The sequence below is a fragment of the Mastomys coucha genome, unplaced genomic scaffold (genome assembly GCF_008632895.1).
Source record: "Mastomys coucha isolate ucsf_1 unplaced genomic scaffold, UCSF_Mcou_1 pScaffold22, whole genome shotgun sequence".
Lineage (NCBI taxonomy): Eukaryota > Metazoa > Chordata > Mammalia > Rodentia > Muridae > Mastomys > Mastomys coucha.
Window position 1 is genome coordinate 146,162,165 of NW_022196905.1, and position 19,258 is coordinate 146,181,422.

At 41.9% G+C, this 19,258-nt stretch overlaps 1 protein-coding gene across 3 annotated transcripts in view; it reads right to left on the reverse strand.

The window, feature by feature from the left end:
• Insr (insulin receptor) overlaps positions 1 to 19,258 on the reverse strand; it is a 127,183-nt gene that overhangs the window by 18,842 nt on the left and 89,083 nt on the right. For 2 of the 3 annotated variants that reach the window (XM_031338861.1, XM_031338860.1), the window contains exons 9-13: positions 18,872 to 19,039; positions 14,053 to 14,254; positions 10,727 to 10,762; positions 4,181 to 4,455; positions 3,090 to 3,229 (exon numbers count right to left, since the gene is read on the reverse strand). In XM_031338861.1, coding sequence (XP_031194721.1) covers positions 3,090 to 3,229; positions 4,181 to 4,455; positions 10,727 to 10,762; positions 14,053 to 14,254; positions 18,872 to 19,039 — 821 coding nt within the window. The remainder of the gene's footprint in view (positions 1 to 3,089; positions 3,230 to 4,180; positions 4,456 to 10,726; positions 10,763 to 14,052; positions 14,255 to 18,871; positions 19,040 to 19,258) is intronic. The other variant, XM_031338862.1, reaches the window with a different exon arrangement.

Sequence of the window (19,258 nt, forward strand, 5' to 3'; positions counted from 1 at the left end):
CCATCCACCACAGTAGGGTATTTTGTTGAGGAATCCAGCACAGTCAAAAACAAGAGGCAATGAAGAGACTTCCATGGTTTCAGTCACTTCCCAGACCACCCAGGCTCATCAGAATTAAATGCAGCAATAGAATTAATGTCTACGAACAAACACAAAAGATCTTCCCTCCTATAGTGTTCCTTCCCCCCACCCTCCAGCTTCATAAAAAGGTCAGGAAAACAATAATGGAACAGTGATTCAGGTGGTAGAAAGCTTGCCTAGTATGCATGATGCCCTGGGTTCCATCTCAGCCCCACATAAAATAGGTTGATGCACATGTATGTCAACCAGCATAGGAAGATGGAGTCAGGAAGTCCAGAAGCTCAAGTCTGTCTTACATTGGCTACATGAGAAGTTGGAAGCCAGCCATTGTCTCAAAAACAAAAAGGAGGAGAAGAGTTGGCATTCCCCCAAAGATCTATTAGAATCAGACATAAATAAACTGGAGGCACCTCTGATAAGCATGTAGCCAAAGATAAAGCCAGGGCTCATTAGGAGGAAAGCCATGTTGCCTGGGGAATAACTTGGTAAAGCCTGTAATCACCAAACCCAAAATTCCAAAACCAGTTCCATCACTTGCCTCTCATGCAGAGAACAGGGCTGGCAAACATTTAAGAGGTACAGGGTATGGAGGAGAAAGAAAGTGTAAGAAGTCCTGTGCTCATCATATGACAATTATAAGGAGAAACAGATGAGTTGAACCAGGTAGCAGGAGGTGGGCGAATAACTCACTTCTAAGATTTTTTTTTTCTCAATTGAATGAGTCATCAAGCAGAAAAGGACAGATAAACAACTTCAGAAACCCAGGATAGTTGCTGAGGGCTCAAAGGGAGCCCTGTCTCTAAGGCTAGAAATAATTACCACAGATACCTCCAGGAGTAGAGCAAGAAAGGAATGCAACAGAAAATTCTGGAGATAACTGCTCTCTATGGACACACATTGTACAGACATACACACAAAGACACACAACACATAGAAACACAGATACATAGTAATGCACAAATATGCGCAGAGTCACAGACACGTAACACACAAAACAACATATCAACACACAAAGAGTACACATCATATACATACTTAAACAAAATACACAAACAGAAAAATGAGCAGGAAAACTTGATTAAAAGTAAAGAAGCTGAAGCTGGAGAGATGGCTCAGCAGTTTAGAGCACTTGTTCTTGCAGAAGGCCCAGGTTTGGTTTCATTGCCCATATTAAAAGGCTTACAACCACCTTTAAGTCCAGATCCAGGAGATCTAGGTGCCTGCACAAAAGTGGCACATATTCACACTACACACATGAGGTATACACAAATAAAAATAAGTCTTGGAAAGGAAAGAAGGAAGGAAGAAACGAAGGAAGGAAGGGAGGAAGAAAGGAAGGAAGGAAGGGAAGAAGGAAGGAAGGAAGGAAGGAAGGAAGGGAAGAAGGAAGGAAGGAAGGAAGGAAAAACAGACTGCAGATTTGTCCCATAGGCCATGTGTACTGACACCATGTTCTGAGTCACTGGTAAAGTATAAACTTTTGGGTGCCAAAAGGAAGAAAGGGTTCTCAGAGGAATCCTACCTACTTTTGAGGATTTATTATACTTTACTGGAACTTTGAATGTTTTGTGAAGTTGGTTTTGCTATATTAAGGGCAAATTCTGGCACATAGGCAAACTCAGCCTACCATCTGATATTATAAAGTTTTATAATTACAATTACATAATTGTAATTACAATTATGCTCACAATTACATTTACATAAGGCTCATGTTGCCTTCAGCTGACTTAGTAAGCTACACAAACATGAGTACTGTTCCATACCTGTAACACCCTGGTGAAAGGTGAGTGTTCAGCTCTCAGGGGGTGGGAGATGGAGGATGGGGGGTGGGGTCTCTCTGGCAGCTTAGAGGCAGCTGCAATGTCACTGAGTGTCAGCTCATGGTCTTCCTTCTGATAGCTTAGCTACAATTTTAGATTTTCTCCTGGGATCTTACTGTCTCTGCACCCTCTCATCAACCCTCACAGTTACTGGTGTAGCAGGAGGTACATAAGAAAGATTTAAGTGATGCATTCCCAGAGTGGGATGAATTTCTCTCTAAAGTATGATGAGCATCATCCTGTGATAAAGGACAGAAATGTGAGCAGCCCACCATCCAGCTTGAAGGACACAGCTGAAAATCCTGCCACAGATACGATGAAAGACTACATAGAAAAGATGGTTACATGAGTGAAGCGCATGCACCAAAGCCCAGTGACCTGAGTTCAATCCACAGAACCCACACAGTAGAGGGAACAAGCTGACTCTCAAAAACTGCCCTCTGACTTCTTCAGACAGGCTATGGCATGGCCACACACTCCCCTACCCCTCCACACTCAATAAATAAATTTAATTTTGAAAAAGTTTAAGTGATAAAAGAAATAAAAGATTCTAAATTGGCATTTCTATCCATCTCCCTGGGAAGGCTGCATCAAAGAGTTGAACTCTAATAACACAGCATCTGATGTGGGAAGCTTTGGATAACTTGAGAAACTTGGAAAGTTCCTGTCCAGTATTGTATAGTAATTTCCAACATATTAAAACATTCCAATCTGGAAGGAAGTTTCTTAAGACTCAGAAAGTTCTAAAGGGAGACTTTGTAAGGCTCAGGAAGTCAACCGCTCACAAGTCTCAGGAAGTCCTTGAAACTTCTGGGATTCACCAGGTCTCATCTTCCTTAAGGTTAAACAGGCAGAAGGACTATTGAGGAGAGGAGATTCTTAACTGGAAAAGCTGCCTGCAAAGTACTTCAGAGAGCTCTAAGATTTCAGTTTTCATGAGTTATCATTCAAGCTGAGAAATGGGCTTTTGATGATATACCTGCCATTGAGTCATCTCTGTGCCTATAAGTAAGCCCACACCCACACTACTATAAGTAACCACCAATATAAAGGCATTGGCTCACCACGTTAGACTTTGGTAGTATTCGTAGTTTAGTCTGTCATCTGGTCCCTACTTGGAATGAGTAGACATTTGTTCACATCTCCCCAAGAATCACACCATACAACATCAAGACCTAGAGTCCTTACCTCATCACCATATCGGCGATAGCTTACTTCATACAGCACAATCAGACCGTTAGGTTCCTTTGGCTCTTGCCACTTTAAGTGTACAACATTGTTTTCAAAGATTTCATGGGTCACAGGGCCAACGATGTCATCTGCCTTAGCTATAAGAAGCAATTAAAGGGTCAAATATAACTCTTGAATCAAGTTCTGTTGCAGCCACCAACATCTAAAAGACCTGGTTAAAACTGGCTATGTAATTTTCCCATGTTTTATTTTCTTCAGCAGAAAATGTAAAACTCATGGAGTGAGAAGATACCTCAGTCAATAAAACCTGAGTTCAGTCCTTAGAACTAACATAAAAGATCTAGAACATGGTGTTCTAGTAATCTCAATGTAGAAAAGACAAGCAGATCCCTGAAACTTACTGCCCAACTTGTCAGACCAAATCAAGTACTAGGCCCGTGAGAGATCCTGCCTCAAAAAACCAAAGGTAAATGGCACCTCAAAAAAGGTGCCCAAGGTTAATTTTTGGCTTCAACATACACAGGCATACACATGAACACACACAGAGAAAATATTAGGATATAGTGTGTAATGGTTCATGTTAATTTCCAACAGGACAGGATCTAGAATCAAGTGAGATGGGAACCTGTGGGACCTGAGATGGGAAGGCCCACTTTGGGTGGCACCATTCCCTACACAGGATCATAGACTGTATAAATGGAGAAAGGGAGCTGAATGGATGTGAATATGATGGAACCACCTGCTTTAAGCTCCTTCTACACTGACTTCCCAGCCACAGTAAAATGTACCTTGAACAGTGAGCTAAAGTAAACCCTTCTCCCTTTAAGTTGATTTGTTAAAGGATTTTTATCATAATAATAAGAACAGAAACTAAGACATCAAGAGATACTCGAGTGGGCATGAGGACTCCTTAAGTCTAGGAGTTCAATGCCAACATTGGTAACAAAGCAAGATACCCACCTTAAAACAAAAACAATAAATGAGAACACTTTTAAGAATACATCCACACTGCATAGCAGGAGACATCTAGTCTGTGGCAAGTTGGTTCTCCAACCTTGTAAAGTAAGCTCAGAGGAAAGCAAGCCCACCTTCAGGCATGGTCCGGGCACTGACGTAGGCAGCCACGCTGCACCTCTCATCTGGGGAGTCTTGATTGCATGCCTGCAGCTCAATGCGGTACCCAGTGAAGTGTCTCAGGCCAGAAATGACAAGTGACTCCTTGTTCACCACTTTCTCAAATGGCCTGTGCTCCTCCTGGCTTGTGGGCACAATGGTGGAGGAGATGTTGGGGAAATCTGGAAGTGTGGGTGTGGTGGCTGTCACATTCCCCACCTCTTCAAGGGATCTTCGCTTTCGGGATGGCCTGTAAGAAGAAAGCATGCATGGGGGTCATAGCATCACCATCTTAAAATAAAATCATTCTGAAGAAAGCAATGCTTAATTAATTAAAAAGAAAGAGACAGGGTGAAGGGAAGGTACAGGGGACACAGATTAATTTCCACACAGATGCCCTTCTCAGAAACATTGACAATGATGACACACCCACTCTCTGGGTGTTCTTAGCTACAGGGCTATCACACATAATCAATCTGTGTGGGGATGGTGTGTGCACATGTGCACGCATGTGTACACATATGTTTATATTGATATGAGTGTAGTTTCACAAGGACAACCTGGAGTGTTGTTCCTTAAATGCTGTCTACCTTTTTAATTTTTTCTTAATGCAGTGCCTCTCACTGGCCTACAACTCACTGAATAGGCCAACTGACTGGTCACCTAGACCTAGGAAACCACCTAGCTTCAATTCCCCAGCTTTTTAAAAAAAAGATCTGTCTTACTTTTAAGTATTTGTATATGTACATGTGTATATGCATGTGAGCGCAAATACCCTTAGAGTCCAAAAGAGGGCATCAGATCCCCTGGAGCTGGAGTCACAGGTAGACATGAACCACTTATTATGTGTGCTGGAAATTGAATTCAGTTCTTTTGCAAGTGCAGTAAGCATTTTTAATCACTGAGCAACCTCTCTAGCCTCCATAGTTTTTTACTTGGCTCCTCATAAACATGAGGGCACACATTTCACTAACTAAGTCATTATCCAAGGCCCCACATTGTCATTCAAACATGCCATTGTGCTTAGAGGGCACTGTGGAACTTGAAAGACAAAGCACCTATCCTTGGGAATAAAATCTTACCACTGGGGCTATTGCAGGAAAAAGAAATAACTGTCTAGTTGGCGGATGGCCCCTGCCCCTAAAAGATATATAAAATAATAAATGCTGAGAGATGACACAAAAAGAACTGAAGAGGATGTGGGAAAATGTAACTTCTTCCTAACTCCTATGACCCACTCCACCGCTCCCTCTGCAGTTACTTTCACTTATAAAGTGTGGGACTGTGATGATGATTCAGCCAGCTGCATGCTAGGCTTGTTAGGTGGGAAACAGTCACTAAGTACTTCCCTCAAAGCATGCACTTAAGAGAGCTTCCTGAACATCCAGAGGACCTGAGTTAGTTTTCCAGCCCCCATATCAGGCCGCTCACAAAAGCTCCACAGGATCCAACACCCTCTTGTGGCTTCTGTAGGCACCTACACACATGGCATATGCTCACACAGATATACAGAAATAAAAAAATAAACTCTTTTTAAAAGTCTTAAGAAGAACAAGATTTCTGCTTTGGTTGGTTTGGGTTTTCCTCACTTGACACTAGGACTACAAATGGTGTGTGTGCTCCTTTAAAATAAAAACTTCCTTTCCGAGAATTTCATGAGTATTGTAATTTATATTATTTCCACCAACTCCTCCCATGTCACCCACTCCCTCTCAACACCTTTCCTTTTTTAATTATTATTGATACAAACACATACACTATATATACATACATAATTTATGTCAATCATTTTTGACACATGCATAGATTATATAAATATGTATGTACTTGTATATACACAAACACATTTATAACCTATGGGGTCCACTTAGTGTTGCCCATGTGTCCATGTGTCTAGGGCTGACAACCTGAGACTACATAACCTATCAGGAGGCTCATATCAGTTAATGCATGATCTACCTTTCAGTTAGCCATTTTCCTATTTTTCAAATAAGAGTATCCCTTGGGTACAGCTCAATAATGCAGCACATGTTTAACCTTACCTGAGAACTGAGGATTGATCCAAAAATGAAAAAAAAAAAAAAAAAGAATATTCCTAGTTTTTTCTCACTGAAAATGATTTTGATTATCATATGTCTTACTATTTCCCAAAGTAGATTTCTCAGAAGAAACTACTGTCAACTTGAAAGGACTCTGAAGCTTCAGAAACTTCATATGGCTGACAAATGGAATACAATATTACCTAGAGTCTCTGGAATAACCTTAGCATAACCTAAGCTGAGGATTAAAAGTTGGTGTTTGTTTTTTCCAAATTATACAACCTGAAAGATTAAAAATATGGAACCAGATGGGGGAGTTCTTAGCCCTCAATGGGACAGCTAAATCATACTGCTCCCGCAAAGGCCCAGGGAACATCATGGAAGAGGAGCTGGAGTGAGTGTAATGCCTGAAGGGTGGGGAGAAGTGCCGTATATGGCCAGCCTCCAGACATAACATGGCTGTGGCACTCATAAACTCACAGCAGCAGCACTACTGCTGCCTAGACCTGACCTGTACAGGATCAAGCCAGTCAAGCACACCAGGAATGGAGGAAGGAAAAAGGCCAGACCTTAGCTGAGGGGCTACCAACAGGACAGAAGAGTTTCCTTTCTTTTTGAGGGTGTAGCCCCTGGCATCCGCACCCCGTGGATGTCCCCACACTCATGGGTAGGTGGACTTTTCTATTTAGACTCAGTAGATTATGTAAACAGGATAACAAAAGAAGAGATTTGGGAAGTAGATGCAGTGGGATGAAGTCTGAAGATGTTGAAAGGGTGTGGGAGCTGATATAATCAAAGTACATCTTGCGAAAGCATGAAATTCTCAAAGAATAAATGTAAATACAGAAGCAAAAACATAGTATCTATCCCTGGACTACACACGTTGTAGCTCTTTACAGTGCTTCAGGAAGCTCTGTTTTCCTACTGGGTTCTGTGTACTTCTCCAGAAAAATCACTTCCTGTCACTGTCATACTTTCTCATGACTTCCCAGTCACCTTCCTGGTTTCAAACCTTACACTGTTCCTGAGAGATTAAAACTATGGATCTAGAGTCATTTACACATTTGGTTTTGGTTGCTTCCTTTTGTCTGTTTGCTGTTTGGAAACAAAGCCCCACTCTGTAGCCCAGGTTTTGCAGGAACACACAATATAGCCCATGCTGGCCTTCAACTCCCAGCCATCCTTTTACCTCAGCCTCTTATTTGAGATATTTGGATCTGAAGCCACAAATTAAGGCCTCTGGATATTATCCTTTTATCCCTCATTTTTGTACAATGGTCTTCTTGACTGAAAAAGAAAACAGCTTATTAAGCCTCAGTTGGATCCATTTTAGTGGGATCGAGATAATTTCTGTACAGTAATGAATGAATCTGACAAAAATAACCAGGATGCTCAAGCCTCACAACTAACACTGGGGACTTCTCATCTGAGCATTTAAAGGTGATGTGAACTCATAACACATGCTACGGGCAGAGAGTGTAGTTTGTTTTATTGAAGTTTTTATTTTATCTTGAATGTTTACTGTTATGATTATTATTTTATATGAATGGGCATTTTTCACTTGCAGCTAATACTTATAAGCTATGTCTGACCCCTTACATTTTTAAAATTGAAGATCTGTAGTAACTTTGCTTTGTGCAAGCCTACAAGTTGCATGTTTTTTTAGCAAAAAGGAAAAGGTTTTATTTTTATTTTATTTGTGTAGTATTGACTTTTACTTTTGTAGTATTGAATAATGAGTCTTTGTTCTATCTTATTTTGATATATTTTAATTTTTCAGTGCTGGATAGCAAGGACTTTGTTGTATTCACTGTTTTGTTTGATTTCTGCAGAGCTGTGGGCTCAGCCACTCCACTGCTTCTCATTTCACCTCATGTCTGCAGGGCAAGGCACTGAACCTATAATTGCAGCATCAGATACTGAACTTGGTTTTTACTTTTATTTTATATTTCATTGATAGGACGCTCAAAGCCTGTCACATGCTACCCAAGTAATATACCAATACACTAAAACCCTCAGCTCAATAAAGTATTTTAAATAAATCTAGTAGACTATGATTTATTTAAAAGATATCTGTAATTGCACACTGACTGCAGTATAATGTGAATTAACTTTTTAAAGATTTATTTTATTTTACCTGTAGGGCATGCATTTGTGTACAGTGCCTACAGAGCCCAGAAGAAAGCAGTAGATTCCTTGAATCTTCAGTTATGCGTAGTTGTGAACCAATATGAGTACTGGGAACTAAACCCCAATCCTCTGCACAGGCAGTCAGTGCTCTTAGCCACTGAGCCTTCTCTCCAGCCCCAGCATAACCAAACCAGAGCACTTTTGTGACTTGCTTACACACTACATTGGCTTCACTGCTTTACCTGTAAGATCTTTAAGGTATGACTGCATCTCAAAGGGGTTCTATCAAAATCATACAAGGAGAGCTGGCACGGTAGTTAGAAGCCCTGGCTGCTCTTGCAGAGATAGTTTAGTTTCCAGCATCTACATGGCATCATAACTCTCCGTAACTCCAGTCCCAGAGACTCTAGTGCTCTCTCCTGGCATCTGCTGGCACCGGACATATGCACGATACATAGACATACATATGAGCAAAGAATCCAAACACATTAAAATAAAAATAAGTAAATCCTTAAACACAATATTAAATTTAAAAACTACTGTGTTAATGAATGACTCCTGAGGAAGAGTATCAACGAAGCCCTCTGAACGCCATTCATAAACATGACTTCACTATCCAGTAATCTCATATTAAACCAGTAGTACTAACCAGAGAATGCCTCCATCACTTCTTTGGAAGGCTGTGATGCCCCTGCTGTGGAGTGGGCAGAGCTCAGCATCCTATCATGCTCAGGATGTTCCTCACCCCAATGAGTAATCTAGCCCCAAACATCAACTGGGGGTTAGATGAGAAATCCAGCTTAGAATGAAGGCCACAAAATTCTAGACCTTCAATGACAACAGATTTTATTTTACTTGGCCACTAGAGGTCAGATTAGGCCTGGAAATAGGTAGAGATATAGATGATAGCTAGATAGGTAAATAGATAGATAGATAGATAGATAGATAGATAGATAGATAGATAGATAGATAATAGGATGGATAGATGATATATAGATAGATGATAGATTAGATTAATAGAAGATAGATAGATAGATAGATAGATAGATAGATAGATAGATAGACAGACAGACAGATAGATAGACAGACTATAGACAGTCAGATAGACACATTAGGAATTCTCGCCTGGTACTGGGAACATGGTCAAACCCTCAGCTAGGAAAGCCATAGATCACAGGTGATGCTGCTTTTTCTGAATTGTTATGTTGTCAAATGGCCTTCTGTGTGTTTGTGTTTCTATCCCTAGATCTGTGTTGCTCTCAGCCTTGGTCAGAGAAGCTTCTTATTGCAGTGAGTAGTGATGGATGCAGAAACTCATTACAGTTCAGACCACTGAGAGTGACTGTGAGTGTTCAGCAGTAGATAGGACATTATATCTACCCCACCCCCAAGTCTCTGTGGTGAAAAACCTATGAGAGTCAAAGGGTAGGAAATACTCTCCTCTGGACATGGCATGGCTATTGCACTCACAAATTCACAGCAGCTGAGATTACTTACATAAGACCTGCACAAAATCAAGCCAAGTAAAAATTCCAGCACGGGGAAGGAGGACTACCCCTCTCTGATGAGCTATTGGCAGTTAATGCCTTCTTGGGAAGGAGAATCACTTTCCTTTGGAGTTGTGAGCAGAGGTAGGCTGCACATACACCAATGAATGGCCCCGGATCTATCCACAAACAGGTAGTACTGATTGGAGTCAGTGGATTATCCTTCACAGAAGCCCCTACCTGTCTCTTTTGTCTTGCTTCTTGTTTCAATAAGAGCTAATATTGTAATAATGTGTCTCATCCCCCTAACTGCTACTGCATTTGTCTCCCTTGGTGGCCTCCCTAAAACTGAAGAGAAATGGTTCCTCAGTTTCCTGCTGAAATTTGGCAACACTGTAGTCCTTTGATCCACCATCTTTTCTTGTCATATTGCATTGTCTAAAGACCCAGAGAAATGGTCATTAGGAATGATGACATTGGGTTTAATAACAAGTAGGGTTCCCTACCACCCAAAGCTAAAACATCAAGACTCAGGCATGGTTCTGTGTACTTGGAGACATGTAGGCATGGAGGGAAAATTACCCACGGAGGAAGGGCCCAGGAACTGTGCCTTTGATCGCATATTTTAGGAAGAGTATGTTAGTTAAAAAATTTCCCCACATTCATGCCCAGATTCCGTTTCCCAGTGAAGGTGTTTAATTGCAGAATTTGTGAAGCATCCAGTCTCAAGAGCTGCATTTACCACATGCAAAAAATAAATAAAAAGCCCCATAAATTCCTAATATTTTGGACTTAGTACCCTCCCCTCTTCCCACTGATTAAATAGCCACAGGGGCCACACAGCTGTCCCACAGCTGAGTCATACCTAGTGTCCTCAGCACCATTGCCTGAAGAGGTTTTTCTGTGAAAACAAAATTCATCACTTTGAGGAAAGACAGAATTTTAACCAAGGGACCATTTGACTCTGACACCCTTGAAGTAACACTTTCCCTCCAAGAAAGAACACTCTTATATCTGGGATGTGGTTTGACTCTGTTTTTCCCCAAGGTTCATCTATCTACTGGAGATTTGGTCCTTGGTAATAAAAGGTAGTAGGCACTTTAAGAGGCAGGGCCTAGCTGGGCTTGCCACCCCCCACTCCCCACCCCACCCCCCAGTCAATACAACTTCCTGTCACACTATATACTATCTCTCCTATTTTGGTGTCCTCTCCCTAGATACATCATTACCAAAGCTGCCCAGATCTAAAACTGTAGCTACATCAATATTTTGCTCTTCATAATTCATCAAGTCTTAGTTATTTTAATGTAGTAACAGAAGAGGGACTAATACAAGTCCTATCCATCACTGATTAGTGGAAAAGAACTATACCTTTTCTGAAATTGAAGTAAATCCAGGGAAAGAGAAGGAAAAATGAGAGGAAACTACCTCACATGATGCTATTACCATGGATGTCAAATATGACTACACCTAGCCATAAACAACTCAGCCATTTATGCAAGTCCAGTTATCATTTAAGACTCTACTGTTGTGTGTGTGTGTGTGTGTGTGTGTTTGTGTATGTGTGTGTGTGTGTGTGTGTGTTCATGCACACAGGACAGAGGTCATTCCTCACTGCCCACCTTCTGAGACAAAGACTCTCACTGCTCTGGAATTTGAAAAGTTGGCTGAGATGGCTAGTCATCAAGGCCCAGGGACCCTACAGTCTCCACCTTATTAGCAATGGGATTACTATCATCGAGTACTACCACACTATGCCCTTTTAACATGAGTTTTAAGTATGAAACTCAGGTCCTTGCGGCTGCACAGCAAGTGCTTTACTGACTAAACCATTTCCCCAACCCTGCATTTTAGACTCAGTAATGGCAGAAGATTTCGTAAAGAAAGGAAAAAAAATAACATAATGATGGTTTTGGAGACAAAAATGATGGTGGAGATTAGAATAGACACAGCAGAACAGAGATTTTCTAGAGTTTTGATGTGCTCAGGGAATGGGAAATTGCATCTGATTTGGGAGGTGGATGGGTAGAAGAAAAAATCTAATGAAGAACTTGAGGGAAGGAGACAAAGATGGAAAAATACAAAAAAACCTCAGCAGTGGGCATATTCAAAGTTTTTGGAAACATCTGGAAGTTTCTGGAAGTATATTCTGGAAGTCATATCTGAGAAGAGGCTCTACTAAAATTGAGCAGCTGGAGACCAATAAGGTTAGCACCCTACAATGCCCAGGATGGGTCCCACTACCAAGGAGTAACTTGAATCCAAGTACACAATGCCATTGTTGAGAGTCCCTGAGTGAGTCTTTCAGGCTTATAACCTTAGAACACAAAGAATGATTATATAGTAAGCCCATAGGATCCAGGAGATCTGCATTCTTGGGTTCAACCAACTATGGATCAAAATTATCTGTAGATATGTCAGGCAAGATAGGCCACGAATAAAATGGTAGCATGACCATTACAAGAGATAAAGTAACAACTGCTCTCGGGGATATGAAGCCTGCTTCACAGGAGAGAATTCATGTGTAACCTTGTTCAAAAGCCTAGTTCAGGGAGTTACATGCCCTAACTACAACTGTTGTTTTACTAAATGAACATGTTGTCAAACTGCTCTTTAAGTATTTATGTTTATGCACATAGATTACTGCTGTCCTCAACCCGGCCAGAGAAACCAGGGCAGAGAGTCATAGCTGATTAAAGTGCTGAGAGTAAGTGACCGTCAAGTGCAGTCCTAAATGGGAAACTTGGATCAACGCCACTACTGTGGCTCAGGGAACAACACTGCAGAAGAAGAGGTGGAAAGCATGTAAGAACCAGAGGATGGAAGCGTACTATGGAATGCTGTCTTCTGGACATGACATGGCCATTGCACTTATGGACTCAGTACAGCACTGGTTACCTGAACAACACCTGCATGAGGTCAAGCCAAAACCACTCAATATTCCAGCAGGCAGAGCTGACTGGCTCAATGAGTCATAAGAAAGAAGAGGACAAGAAAAACATGAAAGAGGCAGACATGATGGTGGGAGTATAAAGGGGGAAGATGAGGGTCAATATGATTAAGATACATTGTATACATGTAAAGAATGACCCTAGAAAGTTGTGTCATACTAAACATATACAGGCTTTTTCTTGTTATGCTGCCCATGTTATATAATATGGTGTAGAAATTATTTATATAGCATGTTCCTTATCTGAAGATGTTATAAGTTATCTGAAGGTGATTTAATATGATTATGACATCTATTTAAGAGACTTGAGAATCTGTAGGGTAACCTCAGGATCCTGGAACCAATCCACTGGAGACCCCAAAGGTCAACTGTGTTATGTCCATTGTGCAGATAGGAAAACTGGGGCACAGAGCAGTATAGTAACTTGTTCAAACCAGTACATATAAGAGTAGAGAGCCGAGACAGACAGCTTCCAGAGTCCCTGGTATCCAGAGCTCCAATATTCTGTAAGACACATAGATGGAATGGGAACTAGATCCAGGCATGTCTGCTTGTTTTCAGCTCAAATCAGGCACAGGAAAAAGAAGAAACTTATAACTACAGGCATATTTATATATGTGTATATAATCATATGTACATGAACATGATTTACTACTGTATTTGTGTGTGTGCATACATGTGTAAACATATCCATAGGGGTATTTCTGTGTGTGTATACACATATGTTCATGCATATGTGACCCACAGACATATTTGTATGTGTGTACACACAAATACACATGTGTACTTACGTGTGAACATATGTGTGTAAGTGCACATGTGTGAGCAGGTAAACAGCATGTAAAGCCAGAGGACAGCATTGGCTATGATTCTTCAGATGCCATCTACCTTGTCTCTTATGGGCCCAGATGTTACTTGGTAGACAAGTCTGGCTAGCAGAAATCCCCAGGAATTCTGTGTCTGCCTCCCCAGTAATGGGAATATAAGCATACACCTGGCTTTCTACATGGGTTCTGGGTACCAAACTCAGGTCCATGTGCTTTTAGGGCAAATACTTTCCTAACTCTCCCCAACAACAAACGAGACTGTTTTCCCTCTCCAACCACAAACACACAATTGAGCTTAGGCTCCTGTCACCTCCCCACTTACATAGTCTCCTGAGTTCATTCACCTACTTCCCTAAGAAGTCATGGTACCAAGCTAATAGACAGAAAGAGAGCTGGCCCATGCAAAGTTCTGACCTGGGGACAAAAACCACGTTGTGCAGGTAATCCTCGAAGGTCTTCCTGAATGAAGACTCCTCCAGCTCCTTCAGGATCTGAGAGTCAGTCTTAGGGCATGAGCAGCACTCACTGGCCGAGTCGTCATACTCACTCTGATTGTGCTTCTGAGAATCATCAGATTCAAAAGGTGGGGACCAGGTCCGTGAGGGGAGCTTCAGCCCTAGGGAGAGGCAGAACAAGGGCTCAAGTCTCCTACAGAACACACACACACATCATACACATATACATACACACCATATACACATACATTTAAACACACATACACATGGCACAAAGCACACTCCAAAATGCATACACCATACACAAACATACACACAAAGAGCACCACAGTGCATTCTCAGTAAGGTGGAACAGATGAACAGATCCTTAGTTTGTGTGTATGTGTGTGTGTGTGTGTGTGTGTGTGTGTGTGTGTGTGTGTGTGTGTGCTTATGTGTGTATATGCGCTCATCTAGGCCAGGGGTCATTCTTAGGTGTCATTCCTTAGCCCATGGCCATGCCCCCATTGGGGATTCTAAGTAAGCACTCTATCATAATTCATGTCTCCAGACCTCATTTTTTGAGACAGGGCTTCACTATGTTATCCCACTGGAAATGAACTCACTCTACACGCTAGACTGGCCTGGATGCTCTTTCTTCCTTCCTTACCTTCCCGAAGAGTCAAATTACAGTTTTATAATACCAAGAGCTCCAAAGTTGCTGCATGCATCCTGTGTGTATGTTTGTGTTACCTGTATCTATGTGTGAGTGAATATATGACAAGTGTCTTCTACAGTCATTTCTTTATTATTATTATTATTATTATTATTATTATTATTATTATATTAATTTTATGAGGGAAAGGAACAAACCAGAGTGCACATGTAGATGTCAGAGGATAATGTTCTCCTTCTACCATGTGGGTTTAGTGATTAAAATTAATCTATACATGGCTTGCCAGTCCTCCATCACAGTCATTGAGACACAGTCTCTCACTAAACTTGGACCTCACAAGTTGCTAGGCTAGGTAACCAGCATACTCCAGGGATCTGCCTGTCTCTGGGGGCAGTGTGATGATTACAGATGCATGCAGCCAAAACCAGCTTTTTTCTACTTGGATGTTGGGGATCCAAACTTGGGTCATTCTGTTTGTACAGCAAACATTTTATCCAGCATCATTTCCTTAGCCCCAAATTTACCACATTTAAAAATAAAATCAAATTGTGATACTAACAGAAAGGTACTACTGGTCATTTATTATAGGTATTATCAAAATTATGGTTAAATAAACATAACATAAAATGATAACATGTGTGGGTATATAGTTAGTGGCATTGTCTATTTACAGTATGGCACACTCATTGCCTCTACCCATTTCCAGAACTTTCTTGTCTAAACCAAAGCTCTGTCCTCATTCAAAACTGGCATTCCATTTCTTCTTAACGTAGCCTCCATACTCTGCCTTTGTCCACACAGGTTCAACTATGGTTAGGTCCCCTTGGTATAAACTCTGTGGACTGGTGAAGTGGCCCAGTGGGTAAAGTGGCTGCCATGAAATCATGAGGACCTGAGTTCAAACCCTGGTACCCACAGAAAAACCAAACATAATAGCACACATCTTACTCCTAAGTGCTGGGAAAGTAGAGACAGGGGGATGTCTGGAACTCCCTGGCCAGTCAGTTTAACCAAACTGGTGAGCATCAGGTTCAATGAAGAACCCTGCCTCAAAATCAAGGAGCCACAGAGCAAGACACCTATCATCAACCTCAAATAAAGCCCTGTGTATGCTTCCAGAAGAGTGTGGATCTGTAGGTGTGGGTGAACACTAAGGAAGGTGGCTCAGTCAGACTCAAAACACATGAGTAGAAATGTGTATGCATTTACACACAAGTATGTGCAAATAAATTCTGTGGTGTTCACGTATCACCATTTTTAAACATTCATAGATGTAAGGTGATTTTGTTTTTGTTTTGAGACAGGGTCTCATATACCTTAGAAAGGACTCCAACTTGCTATACAGGTAGGGATGACTTTAAATGCCCAGCCTTCTTGCTTCCACCTCCCAAATGCCACAGTAACAGGACTGAACCCCTACACTGGTCTATATGGGGCTGGGAATGGAGCCCCGGGCTTCCTGAGTACTAGGAAGCTTTCTACCAACTAAGCTATATCCCTAGCCTTTGTAATCATGAGTTTCCATCTACAGAATGAAAGTTTGGTGCAGTAACCCTGGCACAGTGGAGATTGTCTGTATCATCCTAACACTCCATTGGGAGAGACAGGATGATCAGAGTCATCCTTGGGATACACCATGAGTTTAAGCCAGCCTGGGCCATGTAAAACCTTGTTTAAGAACAAACAACAGCATAATCAAATTTTTTTAAGTTGCTGATTTTTTAAACAAAACAAACCAAAAACAAAAACAACAAAAAGTACAGCTTGGCTATTTGGTGGTTTCCTATACTCAAATGCAGAGCCAACAAGTCAGAGCTGAGCCCAGGACTGGACTTGCTCTCAAGTTATAAAAAGTATGCAAGGAGATAAACCAAGTTGGTGATCCTGGCTCAGGCAGGGATGATGTCACAGGCATGCATATAGCACATGATCTTAGAGTTGGGACTGTTCCCAGGAATCATCTGTCCTCCACCCCTTTCCACAAAAGGAGACAGACTACTTGCTGCATGACTTAGTCAAAACCAGATGCCAGGCCAGGGGTGGATCCAAGCACAGATCTCAGCCACACCTCTCAAGCAGCCCCCTTGGCCTGCTTCTACAAGGTCACAGGCTAAGGCTATCGCTAATTGAAAGGAATCACAGACAGAATCCATCAGATAAAAGAATAGCAAATTTTCACCTTCCCTGATTTCATGGTGGTTGTGGTTTTTTGTTCTGTTTTAATAAATTATGTGTGTGTGTGCGTGTGTGTGCGTGTGTGTGTGTGCGTGTGCTTGCGCATGAACGAGCCATAGTAGATAAAGGTCAGATAACAGCTTTTGGAAGTAAGCTCTCTCTTTGCACTATACAGGTCCTAGGGATCAGGGTCAAGTCATCAGGCTTGGCAGCAAGCACCTCTACCTACTGAGCCATCTTGATGCCACCTAGCTTTCCTTTTTGATAACTTACTTTTAGTTATTTTGAAATATATAATATAAAATATAGTAACCATACAAGGCAACTCCAGGACAGTTTACATAGCTGCTATCTCTTACACCCTGTCCATTCTGCTTCTCCACTGTGCATGGAGACACAAACACACACACACAAACACACACACACCAGCCTCTACAACCAACACTGAAAAGATTTTGAATGCTTCCATCAAAAAGACATGATGAAAATGTCTGTGCACTGTGAGGCTCATAGCTGAATGAAGCATTGAATGCATTTTACTGTTATAAGATAGTCCTTGTTTGATTCAGAGTCCCGGGGACTGAACCCAGGGCTTTGTACACTCTGGGAAAGTGCTGTATCAGATTTCCAGCACCTCCCCACCCCCAGAAGGAAGAACCTATGTATAATGTCTAAAATATATGTGTGCACTGGGGAGAAAGTGAGTATGGATCCATGTGTAAATGTCTAGAAATGTCTGTTTACACTGGAGAAATTACAAATATAGATCCTGGGACAATATCTAAAGATGTGTGTACTGGGAAGATGGTGAATGTGGTGGGTCCATGTGCAATGTCTAACTGTGTGTGTGTGTGTATGTGTGTGTGTGTGTGTGTGTGTGTGTACTGGGGAGATGGTGGATATGGATTCATGTGTAATGTCTAAGGATGTGTGTGTGCACTGAGGAGAGGGCTCAGACACTAAAGTGCAGGTGGGCGTGAGGACCTGAGTTTGGGATCCCCAGAACCCATGTAAAAAGCTGTTTGTCATGAGGTCTATTTGTTATCCCATCAATGGGGAGGTGGAGACAGGAGGATTCTTGAGGGTCACTCACTAGCCAGATTGGCCTGCTTAGTAAGCCCAGGCTAGGAAGATACCCTGCAGCAAATAAAAACAAAAATAGAAACCCACAAGGTGAGGGCTGGGCTGTAACTCAGTGGTAGAGTATCTCCTAGTTTGCCCAAGGCACTGGCCTCAATGCACAGTACTGAATTTTTTAAAGTGGGGGTGAGGGAGGGGAGTAGGATGGCTCAGCAGGTAAGAGAACTTGCCTCCATGCCTGACCAGTTGAGTCTAAGCCCTGGGACCCAGGTCGCTGATAAGAAAACAGACTCCTGTAAGCTGTCTTCTGACCTAAGACATGTCATGGCACAGTGTCCACATACAGACACTAGGGAAATAAATGAATAAATGGAATAAAAATACTTTTAGTTTAAAAAAAAATGGGTTGCGGGTGTATCTCTGTTGGAGAGTGTTAGCACCCATAGCCCTGGGTTTGAATCCCCAGCACTGCATAAACTAGGCATTGTGGTATAATCATTTAATCCCAACACTTAGTGGGTTGAGGCAGGAGGTGCAAGAAATCCAATATCTTCCTCAGCTACATAGTGAGTTTAAGTCCAGCTTGGTCTTCACAAGATTGTCTCAAAACCAAGCAAAAAATTTAAAAACAAAACATACAGCATTTTTGGACATACCAAAGTTATTCTCTGACCTCTACACATACATGTATACACAAACCTACAAGTGTCTTATGTGAGACAAATTAGAGTAAGTACCTGTGTGCACATGTACATGTGTGCACATGTGTGCACGTGCATGCACACATCCTGGGAAACAGGAAACGAGACCTGTGTACCCATAAGAGAATTGAAGTACAGTGAACCCCATTACAGTGGCCTGTGCTCACCTTTGAGACAATAATCCAACTCAAACAGCTCGCTGTCCTCCGCCTGCCTCTCCCAGTAGACCAGGTAGTGGGTGATGTTGCCATTGGGGTCGGAGGGAGGCTTCCACTTCAAGATAATTTGAGATGAGGAATTAGAAACTGATATAGGATCCAAGGGAACAGAAGGATCTGGAAAGGAGAAGAGAAACAGATTTACCATGAGGGAGACTATGTGAGTTGTTGGGTATACCTCAGCAGCGAGGAGTGGCCCAAGTGACAGCATAGCTGTTTGCTATAGCATTACCTAACTTCAGAGAAAAGCAGGGACAGGCAAAATGCTTGCCCAGCCCAGGCAGGGATGACCAGCTTACTGCCCAGCCCAGGCAGGGATGACCAGCTTACTGCCCA